We start from the raw sequence: 16,997 nt of genomic DNA on the forward strand, positions 1-16,997 counted from the left end.
TGTGACCTGCCAAGTTACTTAATGATAATGACTACTTAAGAATAATGCCTATTTACGGAATAATGTATGTATACCATCTTCATATTATCCATATTATATAGCACATAAGGAAGCTCAATAAACTTGAAACCTTTCCACCCCCCTCCTTCTCAGGATCCCTCTCTCTCATTCCCCAGTGAAGATTGTCCAATTTACATTGTCTCACATAATAAACATGCTGACAAGCTGTTCTTCACAAGAACTGAAAACAAAAAGAGGTATAATGGGACTAAAACCGAAGTTTTTTACTGGACCCAGAAGAAAAAAAAATTCTATGGACAAAAAGACAGTATATACACTATATTATAAAAGAACATGAAGAGAATTTATAATTCTTTACTAGACACTTGCATCTGCAGGCCTCTGAACCAAACATATTTTATGTCTAATAATTACATAAGACTAAAAATTCAATGCCTTTTGCTGGATGACCAGTAGAAGAGGCCTGATGCTATATTTGATTGGTTTCTAAGGTACACAGTTTTTGCACTTTAAGATACCTTATAAGCAATGGCAAGTCACAGCGAAACTGGCAACACTTTTTTCTTAGTGACATAAAATAATGGTGTCTCTTATAATAATGGCATCTTAAATGTGATGAAGTATATTACTCCTAACACATGTAAGGTGCCATCCTGCAATTTAGGTAGTGGTTTTCATAAACAAGATGTGGTACACAAAATAAATTCCACTTCTGGTTGATTTTTAAACAAAAATCACCTAACTTTATATCTATGTTACAATTCACTGAAGTCAGGTGTGTGTGTTTTTAAACTCATCTTCCCTTTTTTTATCAGAGTATAAGAATGTTATAAAAAGCTCCTTAAATTTCATAGATTTGAGCATATCACAGAATCAAATCATGTCCCTCAAAATGTAAAATTTGCATATACAGAAATTATTTTATAAGACGGATATTACTTTGAGCCTTCATAGCAGCACTTTTATAGTCCTCTAGTTTTAGGAATGTAGAAAAGGAAATTTTAATCATCTAACAATTTTTAACAGGCAACTGGTAGCCCTAACTCTTTAATATTCTCTCCCATTAGCATACCTAGAACCTTCTTAACCTTCAAATGATAAAGAACTAAAGCCTGACTTTAACATATTAACAAATGAGTAGCAAGGGGGAGAGGGCCTCCATGAGAAGAAGTGAAGTGGAGAATAGCTTATTCAATAAATTTACAATACTTTGGTATAATAATCATCATCTTCATTTGCTAATTACACATTTAAAAGATAAAGTAGAAAAGAGAGATGTAATTATTTTCCTAAAAACATAGAACATCAGAATCAATTCTCAGCTTGGAATAGGAGAGGCCACATTCTCAGAAAAAAAGAAAACATTAAAATGAGATAAGATAAAATAGGACTTAAAATATTATCTTCATATAAATTTTCTTATATTTGAAATTAACAAGAGCAGTTTTTTAAAAAGAACAGGCATGCCCTGGCTGGTGTGGTTCAGCTGGTTGGAGCACTATCCCTTACATCCAAAGGTGGAGGGGGTTTGATTCCCAGTCAGGGCACATACCCAGGTTTCAGGTTCCATCCCTAATCAGGGCTGAGTACAGGAGGCAATCCCCCCCCCCGCCTCCTCTCTCTCAAATCAATAAAAAACATATCCTCAGGTAAACATTAAAAAACAAGCAAACAAAAAAACCCCCAAGAATAGGCAATGTGATCAAGGATCTGTAGTAAAGGGTATTCCCAAACAATAATGATGGGAGTGTAATTCAGCAATTACTTTGCTAGGAATTTACCTAAGGAAATACACAATAATATAGTTCAAAGGTGCTCATTCATAACAATGTTTATGGTAATAAAAACTGTAACTTAAATAACCAAAATGGAGAATTTATTAAATAATGATTATAAAGTCAAACAGTGGGATATCTGGCAGCGATTTCAAAGTAGAAACCCATAAAACAATGTGAAAATATTTCACAATATACTGAGAGAAAAGAACTCTCTGGAAAGGATATAATCCATTTTTGTTAAAAAAGAAAGAAGATACACCTCAAAAGGTGTATATCAAATAACAGTGATTGTTTCTAGAAGGTAGGGACTAGAGAATTTTTACTCTCATCTAAATTTACTTTCTATAAAATGTTTTACTTTCTAATAAAATTAGAAATATATTTTAACTGAATCAAGTAGTTTTATCACTAACTACAGCACAGAAGCCATGATGATATAATTATAGAACTTTCTAAGCAAAATTTAATTTGAAAAATTCAAATGTTACCTAATTAAGGTATTATTTCCAAAAGATCCTGATAATAGCTGTGATATTATGGTTTATACTAAGAAATATACACTTGGTCTTATCTCTGTTCAAAGCACTGAGCTCCTAAAATCTTTGGAATTTCCTAAATGATAATAATAAAGGTGTCCTTTGTTTTTCATAACCAGAGTTGTTTTAATGAGGAGACTTTTGGGAAGCCCCTAGGTAACCTAAGGATGGGGGTTGGTTATGAATGGAACCAACCATAACTGGAAGGTTAGAACTTTCACCCCACCATCCAGACCTCTGGGGAGAGAAGAGGAGCTGAAGACTGAGTTGAGTCACCAATGGCTAATAATTTAATCATGTCTAAATCATGAAGCAAGCTTCCCCAAAACAAAACACAACCAGGAGGCTCCAGGAGAGTCCCAAACTCCAAGGGGGCAGAAGTGACTGTGCTTGGGACAGACCCTTTCAGACCTCACCCTATGGATCACTTCTATCTATTTCCTGAGTTACGTCCTTTTTACAATAAACTGGTAATCTCAATAAAATAATTTTCCTGAGTCCTGTGAGCCACTCTAGCAAATGAATCCAACCTGAGGAGGGGGTCATGACCTCCAATTTATAGCCAGACTATCGGAGGCACAGATGACAACCTGCATTTGCAATTAGCTTCTGAAGGAAGGGGAAAGGGGGGTGGGGATATGTGGAGGGAGTGGGGTGTTGTAGAACTGAGCTTTTTAACCTGTGGGATCTGACACTATCTCAGGTAAGCAGATAGTATCCGAATTGAGTTGACTTGTAGGACACCCCAGCTGATGGTGTCTGAGAACTGCTTGGTGTGGAAAAATTTCACACATATTTGGTAGTCAAGAGATGTCAGAAGTGAAGTATTCTGTGTTGAGGAGAGGAGACACACAGGAGGAGTGTTTTTCCTCTTACATTACAGTGTACAAGGGATATCACTTTACAAAGTTTATTAATCTATTATACTTCTATTTTTCTCTAATAAAAGTGTCAAATATCTGTCATGGTTCATCTAATAAAACTTTCTTAGTGACAAAAGGCAAAAAAGGATGACACACTAAAGTTCTTAGATGTGGCCCTGGCTGAGTAGCTCAGTTGGTTAGAGCATCATCCCAGTACTCTAAGGTTTCAGGTTCGATCCTGTCAGGACACATACAAGAATCAACCAATGAATGCATAGATAAGTGGAACAACAAATTGCTGTTTCTCCCTTTATTTTTCTCTTCCTTCCTCTCTCTCTCAAATCAATAAATAAAACTTCAAAAAAAAAAAAAAGGTCTTTTTATAATTTGATAACTTCTTAACAGCCTTTCGTATTATGTAACTTTTCTCATCTTATATGAAGATGGCATATTTGTTAACAGAATAATTCCTTCCTAAGCAAAAGTTAAAATCCCAGCAGAAAAATATAATAAAAGCATCACTATACAAATATCTAAATATTTTAAACTATAACTTACCATATAAGGAATACTCTGCTTCCTGACCTGTGTCGCTCTCACTGGAGGTTGATGTGAGGCTGGTGGTTAAAGTATTACTTAATGACTGACCAACTGATAAAACTGTTGTTGCTGTAGCTACGTTGCTGCTGCTAGTAACACTGGATGTTGACATAGTCACTGTTGATGTAGTACCAGGTGTGGTCAAATTAGGAAAACTCTGAGCACCCATAAGAGGAGAAGCTAAAGATAAAAATGAAACATCAGTACAAACAGATAGAATTCTATAAACTTTAGAAAAACTAGGTTGCATATTTAGAAAAAAGAATGAGGTCATGAAACACTAAATTAATAAATGGTTAAAAAGCAACAACTTTGGGAACCCAACTGAAATCCAACTAAAAATTCTTATTTTTATAGCACTATTATTTTTCAAAACAATTAAGCCTAGCTTTTTTAAAAAGTGAAATAAGCAAAGGAATAATTCCCAATAATATTTTTCAAAGGAACTACTTTGACCCGTTAGTAGCTTAAATTAGAATCAAATAACTTTCAGCAGTAAATAACAATTTAGGACCAGTGCAATGCTCTGATTTCAATTGACTATGATGATATAGTCATTTATTTCCTCATGCAACTGTACTTAATGATTTATCATAGGAGTGAAAAACAAAAGTGTGTTATTGTTTCATCCTTTCAGAGTAAGAGGTTCTTTATCACACCTGATCTGAATTCTTTAAATATGATTCTGTAGAACTTAATTTCATAGTCCTGAAGTGCTGAATTTGATGGAGTTGTAACTAACACGGTTAATGATCTAGTTAAAGACTGAAGCCAGAACCCACTGAAAAAGAAACTACTTTGCATCCCTCAGAGTGGAAAAGGCATTGGGTTCCATAAGGAAAAGCTCACTTACTTGCTGTGCTCATCACATTCCTCCCCAAAGTATTAGTGTTGTTATCACTGCTGCTTCGGCTTAGATTCATGTTGTTCGTGGCATTAGTCCGTGCTATGTTTGCCACTCTCCTTACAAAACTCTCCAAGCTAGATGTTTCTCTTGAGGACAGGTTAGGTACACTTGCACTAGAGCTCATAGGGGCCCCAGCAGCCAACAAAGAACTCACTGACAGTCTGTTACTTGCTGAGGAGCTAAGGGGTCGTTGTGAAGCTGCTTCTTTATTAGTTAACTCAGATACTGAACTAACATCAGGAGAACTAACACTAACAATTCCCATGGATATTGCACTAGACTCCCCAGGAGTACGAACAGAACTATCGGGGCCTAACTTTCTTTCAGCATTTTCACTTCCCGTTTCCGCTGTTAAGGTACTGGTGCTTGCACTGGAAGATGACCCTACTTCTGTTTGAGGGACGTTTTCAGCAGATGAAAGAACAACAATTGGTTCATGGACATCAGCTCCTGAAACTATACTGTGTTCCATTACAATTTCTGATCTCCGTTCCGTTTTGGTCGAACCCAAGCTGATGTCGCTGCTACTGGCCACGCTACACACAGAACTGCTGCTTCCTTTTCTACTTGAGGAGCCTGCAGCAGCAGATGTCTTGTCTGGACAGTTGTTTTTCACCAAGCTGCTGCTCCATGATTGCGTTGTGCCTGAAACAGTGGATGAAACAGGTTTGGGTGATGCCACTGTATCAGGGTCGTACCCTGGTGCAAGCTTGAGGTCAAATTTTCCTTCTGCGCCCATACGGTAAGAGTTTGAGCCACCAGCATCCCAGGTGACATCAATCCAGCCTGGAAAGGGACAGGAGTTTGTGAGACCCAGCAGAAAGCAGATAGGAGCGTGTCAGATAGTAGCTCCACAATATGGGATCAGCTTTTCATCAGTGTTGTCTGAATTTCTATAGTCTAAGGTCTGCCGACTAAAATTAAATTATTCACTTTATTATTTCTGAACTGTTCGCTTTGGTGATATTTAAAAACAATGTAAGGGTCATGTTTATGTCTACTGGGGTATCTTTTAAGGGGAAGAACTGTTAAAAATTGTGAAAGAAAACCAAAAACCTGATACAAATGGTAAAATACTGCAACTTCAGCAATATAGATGAAACCCAAGTAAAAGGTTTTTTTAGTTGCTAAATATGATTATGTGGTCAAATGTTCTTTACAGAAAAAAGTGCTGGCTTACCATTAATTTCTGAGTTTGGGCTAAATCCTATAATTGACAGACAAAATATTCATATATCACTACAGAAATTTTAGGTCACTAGCTCGAATAACACTAAGTTAGCATTTCGGTTGTGTTCTCAAAGTTCAGTGGTTACTTGGTTCTCTTATGATTAAGTTTAATAAATCTGAATAAGCAGAGAAAAATCCTAAAAACAAAAATTTTAAAGTATGCTAAGCTCTTTTACTAGAACCTATATTGTAAAGTCAATAACGTGTAAAGAACTAATGAGCAAAATGATATTCAATCTATATTTATTTGTACTTGGAAAATGATTAAGTATTCTTTTTAAAAAAAAAGCAATTAATTTCCAAGAGCAATAAAATAAAGTGTCTATTAGAAAGGAAACTAACAAATTTTACAACCTTATTTTAGTGTTATAAACTAACTGCATTTCATGGAAAAGCACAGAGAAATGTTTATTTATAATTATAACAAGTCTTTATAAAGTTTAAAAGTCCTTTAGCCATACACGCACATACCCCCATGCATGCGCATGCATACACACAAGCGCGCACACACACGCATCAAGTTCACTTATGTGTATGATAAGGTTCAGAGGGGTATAAGCAATATTGAATTACCTGTGGGGATTCTCTGCATGAGTTCTTTGAGAGGAAAACTGCCCCAAATCTACATAATCTAGTTTACATGAGATTTCAATTGCCTCAATTTATTCTTTATGCTGAAATAACCTCTGAAGAGCCAACAATTAACTATCTCTTCTGCAACATGGAAAAGTATGAGAAAAGTAAAGGTTCAAAAGCATATCCCAACATTTGCATTGTACTAACTTGTTAAAAAAATACACTAATAATTTATTCCACAGCACTTATCAAAATTTATAGTTGCATGTTTATCTGTTTCACCCAGAAGGCAGGGGATAATACTTTGTTGGTGACCCACTGTATATCTGGTCTAACAAAGTGCCTTTACAGTTGTAGGTATTCATATTTGTAGAATAAAGGAAAAATATTATCTATGTGTTGGTTGGATATCCCTATCATCAACACACAGATTCTTTAGGGGAAAAAGAGATTTAATTGATGTAATACAGAAAAAATAATTTTAAAATGTAAGCCATTCATATTAGGCTTGAGAATGTGTTTAAATTGATATCTAAGGGGAACTAAGAAAAGGTACATACATACTATCCATAAGTATATAGGAACACAACTCTAAACTCCTCCTATACCCCCCAAACAGATAAAAAAACAGTAATAACTAGCCATTATTAGAAATGGTTGGCTTAAGTATTTGAAAGCTAAGAACTCTCTCTGACATAAAGGTTTTAAGGTACAACGAACAGGAACGGTCATCCCAGTGAGCCAAAACTCTGAATCTCTACATTTGTCAGATCAGCAATCAGAAAATAAGCCTTTTCTAATATGCTAAATTATGAAATTATAAGATTCCAATTTTTCAGTGCAGTTGCTTCAGTTGATTCCGGCCTAAGAAAAATGAACTGCATTCACATATCCCTAACTAGCCCACACCCTTAAAAGCCAAAACGAACAACTTAGGAGAAACATATTAACTAAGTATCATTAAGATACCTAAAAAAAAAAAAATTTTTGAAATTTCTGAGTTGAATAGTACTATTATCATCTCAACTATTACTGATTTTTATGACTTTTGGCAGTTACATACATGCTCACTGTTAACCTGCTATGATAACAGTACTTTGCAATTAGGGTATGGCTATAGAGAAGTGCATTTGGCAGTAATATAGTTCAAGGAACAGAATTTTAAAAGCAATAAAGTCAAAGAGTTTATCTAACTAAATTAAAGCCTTTATCACACAGAACATGAATATATTCAAATATTAAATGTTAGTCATTCTCCTAAGCACCCTCACTTTTCCTAAGAACCCACCATTGTTTAGGCAAACTATCCACTAAAAATCAGCCCTACTAAGTTATATACATAAAAAAAATTAATCATAATAGTTGAATCTGGGAGTTAATAGTAACTTATTAAATACGTATGGACTTCCCTAAATCTACCACATCAAAGCTTAAAAATGAACTTGATTTAAGCAACAATAACCATTACAAAACAATGTTTAAAATCCCAAAGGAAAAAGTTAGTAGTCTGAGAAACACTGAAATATCTTATAATCTAGTAAATGAAAAGGCTGATACTTGTTCTATGCTTCATTGAAAAACAATAACTGAAAATGTTCATTCTTTTTCTTTGATGTGACTTATAGTAGCCTGATTCCTGTCAGGCTAATGAGACAGAGAAAAGCATTAGAAATTAAGATAAAGATCGACGAAAACTTACGAATAATAAACCAAAAAAAATTAAGAAGAGGCATAAAATGTACCTTGAATGGATTCACAACTTATACTACCTTATTAATCACTTCAAAATATTAGCAGTAAGTTTTGAGTCAAAACCTAAGAATCTAAAATTTTCCCTTATTTCTAAATAAATGGTTTTTTATGTGAAATCAATAGATCAGTTCTTCTACATAATGCTCAGACATTTATACAATTTATAAATTATCCCAAAATAGAAAAAGAAAAATATTTTGTTATTTAAGTACTTAATTTCTACACTACAAACGCTAAGCACCTACTCACCATTATGCAGCTCCCCAGTGACGGTGCCTTCTCCCTGTGGACTGCCATCCTGATCTCGCCATTTCCAATCAAGGCCTCTGATCACACGAGCCCCTGGAACCATATATTTCAACACCTGGGAGCGTACTAGACGTCTCTGTCTTCTAAGGTTAGCTTCTGCTTCCTTAGCTGCTTTTCCTGTAAGGTAAAAATTAGAGAAATATAAACAAAATTACTTTTGATAAATACAACTTTTAGTAAGTTAGAAAAACCTATCATCTCTTTACCTAGCTGATCTTCACATACTCCATTTACAGTGCCATAAAGTTCAAATCCAGACAGTGAGAGGTAGTGAGTTTGACCGCTAGCATTCTTTCCCATCTGTTTAATTCTCACATGTCGCCACCCTTGTTTCTCATCCTTTGGTGGATCAAGAGGCCAGGTTGCTGTTGACCTGTGAATATGTTAAAAAAAAAAAAAAAAGTGTAATATTTTAACTGATGAGAAGATGTTTAAGGTGCAGAAGATTTTTTTACATAATAAAGAACTACAGGAAAAACAAAACTAACTTCCATACTCACTCAACAATTTGTTACACAAGAATAAAGAAATCAAAGGAACAAATATAGTAATAAAGAAAATAAGTTAAATATAAAAGTTTAAATTTATACTATTCATTTGACTCATAATATTAAATGATTAATAAAATCCAAAGAAATTTTATGAGTAACAAATATGCTTTTATGATTAAAAAGATATTTTAAATTCTTAAAAAGTTTTAAATGATACATTTAAGTATTAACTTTAAAACTTGAAAATATTATCTAGTAATCCCAGTTAAGAAGCTCCTTCCACATTGACCTTTTTTTTTTTTTTTTTTTTACTTATTTATTGATTTGAGAGAGAGAGAGAAACATCGATATGTAGTTCCACATATTTTGCATTCATTGGCTGATTCTTATATGTGCCCTGGCTGGGGATCAAACCCACAACCTTGGCACATCAGGACAAACTCTAACCAATTAAGCTACCTGGCCAAGGGCTCTGGTTTTCTGTCTTTAAAATAATTATATATGGTCAACATCTAAAATTTAGGAAAAGAGATACATAAAAATAATACAAGTTTAAAAGTCAGCCATAATTCAATAGCCAGCAATAAGACATTGTTAATTTGTACATTCACAAGTATTATGTGAATATATGGAGAGTTACACACACATCTCTACGTATCAATTTTTAAAAATAAATATGCTCAGCTTTCTACTAATGTTTAATGCTTTTCACAAAGTTTTGGTAAAGTCAGCATTTCAAGTTTTAATGCCTAAAATGTATTATTAAGTGATGCTTTCAGAAAGAAAATCTTGCTTCAATACCTCACAAAGAAGAGAGCTCTAAGGATATACAATTACAAAAATAAACATGGCTCTTTATTGAGTTTTCCAATTCACAAAGACTCCTCCACTAACCCTGGTTCATTGAGACTGCAGTCATCAACATGGGTATACAAAGAGGTCCAGTTCTGTCCATCTTTGGATACCTGGAAAACCCAATTTCTCAGGGCAGACCTTCCATAACCACGAGCATGACGAAGTGTATATGCTGACGGTATCACCCAGAGACCCAGATCTATGGCAAACCAGGCATTCTTATCATCATTGCTATGACAATTTAAAGCTGAATTATCACGACTTAATATGTCTTCTAAGCGGCCATAAGGTAGATTTCTTCCTTCTGATGATGTTACTACTACAAGTCCATAAGCAGCTGGATTTACCCATTCATATGCAGTTCTATACAAAAATAAGAAAATATTAGCAGTTAACAATATTAAAATAACCATTTGTTCATATTAGCTTTTTTCCATATTTTATGTCAATTTTATTTTGACATAAAATTGTTATCAACTTTTAAAATTCTACAACTAACAATTTGATATTGTACTTCTTCACAAAAAATAATTTAGTTTTAAATTTAACCTAAAAGACAAAATTCCTAAAACCACAGGATCCTCAAATTTTACTCTACTACCTAGAATTCTTTTTCCAGGTGAATTTTTCACCCCACATTAAGCAGAATGGCTTACTTGGCATTTGTCCCAATCCAGTAAATGATTCCATTTTCATCAAAATCATGCTGGTGCCGAAATATAAAATTTTGGCCTTCTCTTAATTTTCGAACAAAAACAAATGAAGATCGGTCAAAATCATACCACTGCTTTGCTACCTAAACCAAAGAAAATATAAAAGATACTTTAACAATGTTACTGTAAAACACACTGCCCACTCTTTTCCTATCCCTCTAATGTGAGCCATTTTACTATAGCAAATACTAATTAAACAATATTTGAAAGACAAAACAAAACAAAAACAAAAATTTCCACAACCAAAGTAGCCCACTATTAATATCACAGAGTATTTCTTTAGTCTATTATTTCAACAGCTAGAATAAAACAAATATTATACATCTTAATAGCTACATAATAGTATTCAAACTAATGGAAATAACTGTCATTTTGATATGCCTTTATTGATTGGCCTTAAGGTTTTGTTCATTATTTTAGTCAAATAACTAACTATAATGAACATCTTTATGAAGAAACCATTTATAATGTATAAAGATTATTTTCTTAAAATAAATTCCTAAAACTAGAATTACTAAATCAAATTATATTACTATAACTCTGGATACATAGTTCCCAAATTACTTTTCTAAAGGGCTAACCCACAGCAGAGAATGGTTATTTCACTATGTCTTTGCAAGAGCTCACCATTTTTAAGAGATACTGTTCCAAAGATTCAACTGTAGCTAAAGGTTCCATCTTCAACATCCTGCCAGTTCTGTCTATTAGTGCAGTTTCGCCAGGTGCTCGCTCCAACCGAAACCTTAGTCTTCTTGTAAGTATCTGCAGAGAAATGATCAACATGCTTCATAAAATACCTTGCATTTTTCTTGAAATTTGAAAAATGAAACTGTTACATGAACATAGTAATTCAAGTTTATAAAAGTATAACCATAAATGATCAATGTCTTTATTATTAAATTTTTTTTTTTTTTTTAAAAAGGTCCACTGAATAAGAGATATTGGCTTTCAAGAAAGAAACAAAGTTAACGACTTGAAGTTTCTTTTTTTTTTTTAAATATATCTTTATTAACTTCAGAGAGAGGAAGGGAGAGGGAGAGAGAGAGAGAGATAGAAACATCAATGATGAGAGAGTCACTGATCTGCTGCAGCCCACAACCCAGGCATGTGCCCTGACGGGGAATCGAACCCTCATCGCCTGGATCCTAGGTCGATGCTCAACCGCTGAGCCACGCCCAGCTAGGCCGACTTAAAGTTTCTAAACAACTTCAAGTATACGTGGTGTGAATAAAATTATTATAAAACACTTTAACAGAAGTATTATATCTCTAATTTAAAACATATTTTTCCAGTTAAGTCATGAAAAATATTAATTAGCTTATTCCTTTAAAACTAGAATATATTAAATAATCTATGGCTAATAAACTTTTAAAAATACAAGATAGCTTTCAATCCACTTTAGCTACAAGTAGGGGACTAGCAATCTGAGGTAGCTTCATTTCTGTATAATTCTTTACTAATTCCTATAGACAAAATTAAATATTTGTATGTGCATTTGGATAACATTATAGACTGCAAAATTACCAAAGGGCAGATTCCTAGCCTTCCTGTCTTTTTATCTTGCAGTCTCCTGAAATGAGAAGTATATAATAAAATATGTTGGTGCTCCTAGGACTCTATAAGCAGGGGAAGTTCCAGTCTTTCAGACTAGTTTCTACTTCACTCACTTATCAAAGATAAAGCCCTAAGACGAATGGACCACAAAATCCCCTTGCTCCTCTATATTATTCTGTCTAAAATAAAACTAAATAGACCTCAACATTTTGTTTAATATACATATGATGTGAGGAACACTAACTACACTGTAACTTTCTGAACAAACTCTCTAGTCTGGGAGTACAGTGGCTTCCGTAACAGTAGTATGCTCTTGGGGATATGGCAAGTTTTTACCTTGAGCAGGCATTGTTTTGGCAAATATAGATTCTTGGTCACTTATTAAGGGCAATATTCCATGCAGAAGAATGCAAAATAAGTTGGACAAAAGAGATTCAAGGCCAAAGGACCTACTAGAAAATACTAAAGCAACTCATAGAAGAGATGATGAAGGTATTAACAGTAAAAATATTTGTTTTGTTTATTCATACCTATATCACAGTTGCTAACAAAATAATTATTAATAGAATGAATGAGAATGTCAACAAGCAATATTTAGGAAGAAACAGGCTTTTATAAAGCCTATGATAACGACACATTTCTGAGAGGATCAATAGGAATAGCTAAGGAAGGCCTTCTGGCTCTAACCAACAATATTTAGACAGGAAAAAAAATTACAGTTAAAATATTTTCACATTTTCTTACATGTTGACACATAGAGACGAAGAGACTCAACTCATGATTCTAGAACAAAAGGACCCTTTTTTCTGCTTTTCCATGGATGAAGTGTCTTTTTCACTTATGACCTACCAAACGTGATTTATTACTTACAACAAATATTTTATTAAAACCCACAGTAATTTGATTAAACAAAATAATACTGAAATGCCAATGCATTCAAAAGTCCTAAAAAAGAACAATCAAATGGTATTAGGGATAAAGTCTTTAATAATTAAGCAGAATCATTATTTACTAAAACATGAAAGGAAGCTTTGTTTTCGTTTTTGTTTCTTTTAAAGACTGCTCTTAAATGCATTCAGCTATAATAGCAACTGCATTTTCATGGTTACCTGGAGGTTGTATGTAGATCCTGGTGTATCATACAAATGGAGAGGTAGACGTTCAATAGATTCTAGTACGGCTATTAACTTTCTAATTAATGCAACTGCTGGTCGGCTACAAAGAAAAAAAATAATTAAGAGTTTTTATATAATTTTACGCAACAGTTCATACAGAAACTGCAATGACCAATTCATATAGATACCTACTTTCATATGAGTGCAAAGAGAAGTTTAATTTTGTATTATACAAAATCTAAGCAAAGATACTCTCATAACTTAATTTCCTTGCCTTAAGAATAAAACATTGCATTTTTCTTTTAAAATTTTTATCTATTGCAATCAAAGTAGATGTGTAATTAATTTTTTAAAGTTTAGGCAATTTTATTATATTTGACACATATAAAAGAATATATAAAACAGAAAAAATTTGGAAATGATAGTATTTCTTGACGAGGCAACATTGGTGTAATGTTTCTAGAAAATAATTTGATGATTTGTATCAAGAAACTTTAAAAATCATCTAAAACAAAGACCATTTTAAAAATACATTTGAAAAAAATCATCTACAACCTTTAACTCAGTAATATCACTTAAAAGAACTTATGTAGGAGGAAACAAGGTGGTGTAGGTAACAGCTGTACCTGCCATCTCCCGCAACCACATCAAAATTACAACTAAAATACAGAACCACCATCACTCAGAGCCTCCTGAGATCTAGCTGAACAGAAACCCTAGAACCAGGGAACTGAAGAAGCATCAGACCGGTAGGAGGGGCGGAGACGAGGGTGGATAGGGGCTGAATGCCGGGGGTGGCCGCAGGCCCACACCCAGTGCCACAGGTTAAACTCAGGAGGGTATCTCCCTGGTGCAGATTTACGGGAAGAGTGAGGGGTCCCAGTCCCACAGCAGGCCCCCAGCCCAGGGCTCCAGGGCCGGGAAGAGAAGTCGCCACAACTCCGGGCTATGAAACCACCGGGGACTGTCCCTGAGGATCACAGAGGCTGTGGGAGCCCCAGGTAGCTCCTCTTAAAGAGCCGATGCACAGACTCACTCCCTCTGAGCACCAGTGCTGGGCAGCAGCTTGAAAGGACCTGGGACACTTTGGGAGGAACTAACCTGCCTGAAGTTGGGACAAAAGGTGGAGGGGAAGCTTTCTCCCAGGCAGAAGGCCTGGCAGAGGCATCGCTCCTTAGGTGAGCCGTCCCCACACACAGCCCGCAGGCAGGCGCCGTATTTGAATCTCCAGCACCTGACTCCCACCTTTGGCCCTGCCCCGGTGATTCCCAGAGACCCCGCCCCTCTCTATCTGCAGGCTCATCCAGGCCATTTACACGGCTTTTGTATGCAAGTGGCCTCTCAAGCCTCATGCTTAGGACTTTCCTAAAATCTCTCAAACAAGCAGCACTGTGCCCCATACATCTCAAGAAGCGGCCCGAGGCCTGGCACTAGGGGCAGCCTGCACTGGTTCATAGCTTAGTCTCTCCTGGGCAAAGCCAAGCTCAGCACAAGTAGCAGCCAACTATGGTTTGCTGTGTAGCTCATGCTGGGTGGCCTTGGGCAAGGCACTGGCACAGGTTCACTTTGCACCTCCCGGGAGGCCTCAGAGACAGTGCACCTGGTAGTCAGACTCGACCACACTGGATTTACAACCCTACCACATCCACGAGTGACACACTCAAGGGGTGCATTTGCTGAACACCTAAGATCCACTAAAGTAAATCCTGCTCCATAGGGGTGTCTCCAGCACAGTAGCTCTTTGGCTGTAGTTGCAGCTGGTCCTCACACCTGATTGGCCTGGGTGTCAATTCCTCCCAGTGACGCCAATAGCAACCAAGGATCAACTACAACAGGTCAGAGCAAACAGCCCACACAGGGGAGCACCTAGAAGACCCAGCTCAGGTGACTGGGGAGGCTGAGCCACTGGACCCTACAGGACACCTACTACACAAAACTCTACAAATTCCAGGAGACATAGCATCTCTACCTAATACACAGAAACAAACACCTGGAAACAGTCAAAATGTCGAGGCAAAGAAAGATGTCACAAAGGAAAGAACAGAAGAAATCTCTAGAAGAGGAACTGAATGAAACAGATCCAAGCAAGCTAACAGACACAGAGTTCAGAATTTTGTTTATAAAGATGCCCAACCATATTAGCAAGAGTATTACGAAAACAATTGAGAAAATCAATGACATAATAAAGTACCAATTTGGAATGAAGCCTACACAAACTGAGATAAAGAATAATTTACAGGGAATCAAGAGTAGAGTAGACGACGCTGAGAATCAAATCAGCAATTTGGAACATGAAGAAATAAAAAACATCCAATCAGAAGAGCAAAAAGAAAAAAATATCCAGAAATATGAAGATAGCATAAGGAGCCTCTGGGACAACTTCAAGAGGCCCAACATTCGTATTATTGGGGTGCCAGAAGGAGATGAAAGAGACCAAGAAATTGAAAACCTATTTGAAAAAAATAATTCCAAAAAACATCCCCTACCTGGGGAGAGAAACAGACTTACAAGTCCAGGAAGCACAGAGGGTCCCAAACAAGAGGAACCCAAAGAGACTCACAACAAGACACATCATAATTAAAATGCCAAAGGTTAAAGACAAAGAGAGAATCTTAAAAGCAGCAAGAGAAAAGCAATTAGTTACCTACAAGGGGGCACCCATAAGACTGTCAGCTGATTTCTCAACAAGAAGTTTTCAGACCAGAAGGGAGTGGCAAGAAATATTCAAAGTGATGAAAAACAAGGAACTACAACCAAGATTGCTCTACCCAGCAAAGCTGTCATTTAGAATTGAAGGTCAGATAAAGACCTTCACAGATAAGAAAAAGCTAAAGGAGTTTATCACCACCAGACCAGCACTACAGAAAATGTTGAAGGGTCTTCTTTAAGAAGCTAATGAACCAAAGAATATGACGAACTAAATAGATCCAGAGACACTGATGCATGTAACAGACGATCATACTTCGGAGGAAAGAGGGAAGGGGGGTGGAGAGTGGGAAGATAACCAAAGAAGTTATCTGCATATATGCATAACCCATGTACACAGTCAATAATGGGGTGAAGGTCTGGGGAGGGGGTGGGAACGAGGTGGAGGGGATCAATTGGGGGGGAAAAATGCGACACCTGTAATACTTTCAACAATAAAAATAAATTTAAAAAAAAAAAGAACTTATGTAACAAGATGTTTCCAAATAGTTAAGTAATTATTAATATTAAAATAATTTGCAAAGAGCTAAAATTTTTAATATAGTAATGTTTAAATTATTATACATCCATAAAATGTAATATTCACTCGTTTAAAATGGTGCTTAAAATTAAAATTGAATTTCAATTATTTTAAAAATTCAGTCACATTCAAAAGTAAATAAAATAGTAAAAGGAACCTTCATCAACCCATGACCCAGATTCAACTATTATCTACTAATAACGAATTGATTTCATCCACATCCCCACCCATTTCTCTCCTCCCCATATATTTTAAAGAAAATGCCAGAGAACATATCATTTTGTCTAGAAATATTTTGAGCATGTATTTCTACAAAAGATTTCTTAAAAAACAAAAATCATTATCACACCTAAAAAAGTATAAACAATACTTAATATCATCAAATATTTAATCAGTGTTCAAATTTCCAGTTGTAACTGAAACTCAACTGGAAAGCTGCACTAGAGCAGATACATAATTTTCCGTTTTTTC

General features: G+C 35.4%; 1 protein-coding gene across 4 annotated transcripts in view; it reads right to left on the minus strand.

Moving 5' to 3' along the window:
- HECTD1 (HECT domain E3 ubiquitin protein ligase 1) overlaps positions 1-16,997 on the minus strand; it is a 92,969-nt gene that overhangs the window by 19,207 nt on the left and 56,765 nt on the right. For 2 of the 4 annotated variants that reach the window (XM_087823297.1, XM_087823294.1), the window contains exons 19-26: positions 13,295-13,400; positions 11,259-11,393; positions 10,575-10,714; positions 9,958-10,281; positions 8,779-8,945; positions 8,513-8,689; positions 4,652-5,350; positions 3,757-3,978 (exon numbers count right to left, since the gene is read on the minus strand). In XM_087823297.1, coding sequence (XP_087679423.1) covers positions 3,757-3,978; positions 4,652-5,350; positions 8,513-8,689; positions 8,779-8,945; positions 9,958-10,281; positions 10,575-10,714; positions 11,259-11,393; positions 13,295-13,400 — 1,970 coding nt within the window. Of the gene's footprint in view, positions 1-3,756; positions 3,979-4,651; positions 5,492-8,512; positions 8,690-8,778; positions 8,946-9,957; positions 10,282-10,574; positions 10,715-11,258; positions 11,394-13,294; positions 13,401-16,997 lie in introns of all 4 variants that reach the window. The other 2 variants (XM_087823286.1, XM_016209507.2) reach the window with 1 other exon arrangement.

The sequence above is a fragment of the Miniopterus natalensis genome, chromosome 1 (genome assembly GCF_054644295.1).
Source record: "Miniopterus natalensis isolate mMinNat1 chromosome 1, mMinNat1.hap1, whole genome shotgun sequence".
NCBI classification, from domain to species: Eukaryota; Metazoa; Chordata; class Mammalia; order Chiroptera; family Miniopteridae; genus Miniopterus; species Miniopterus natalensis.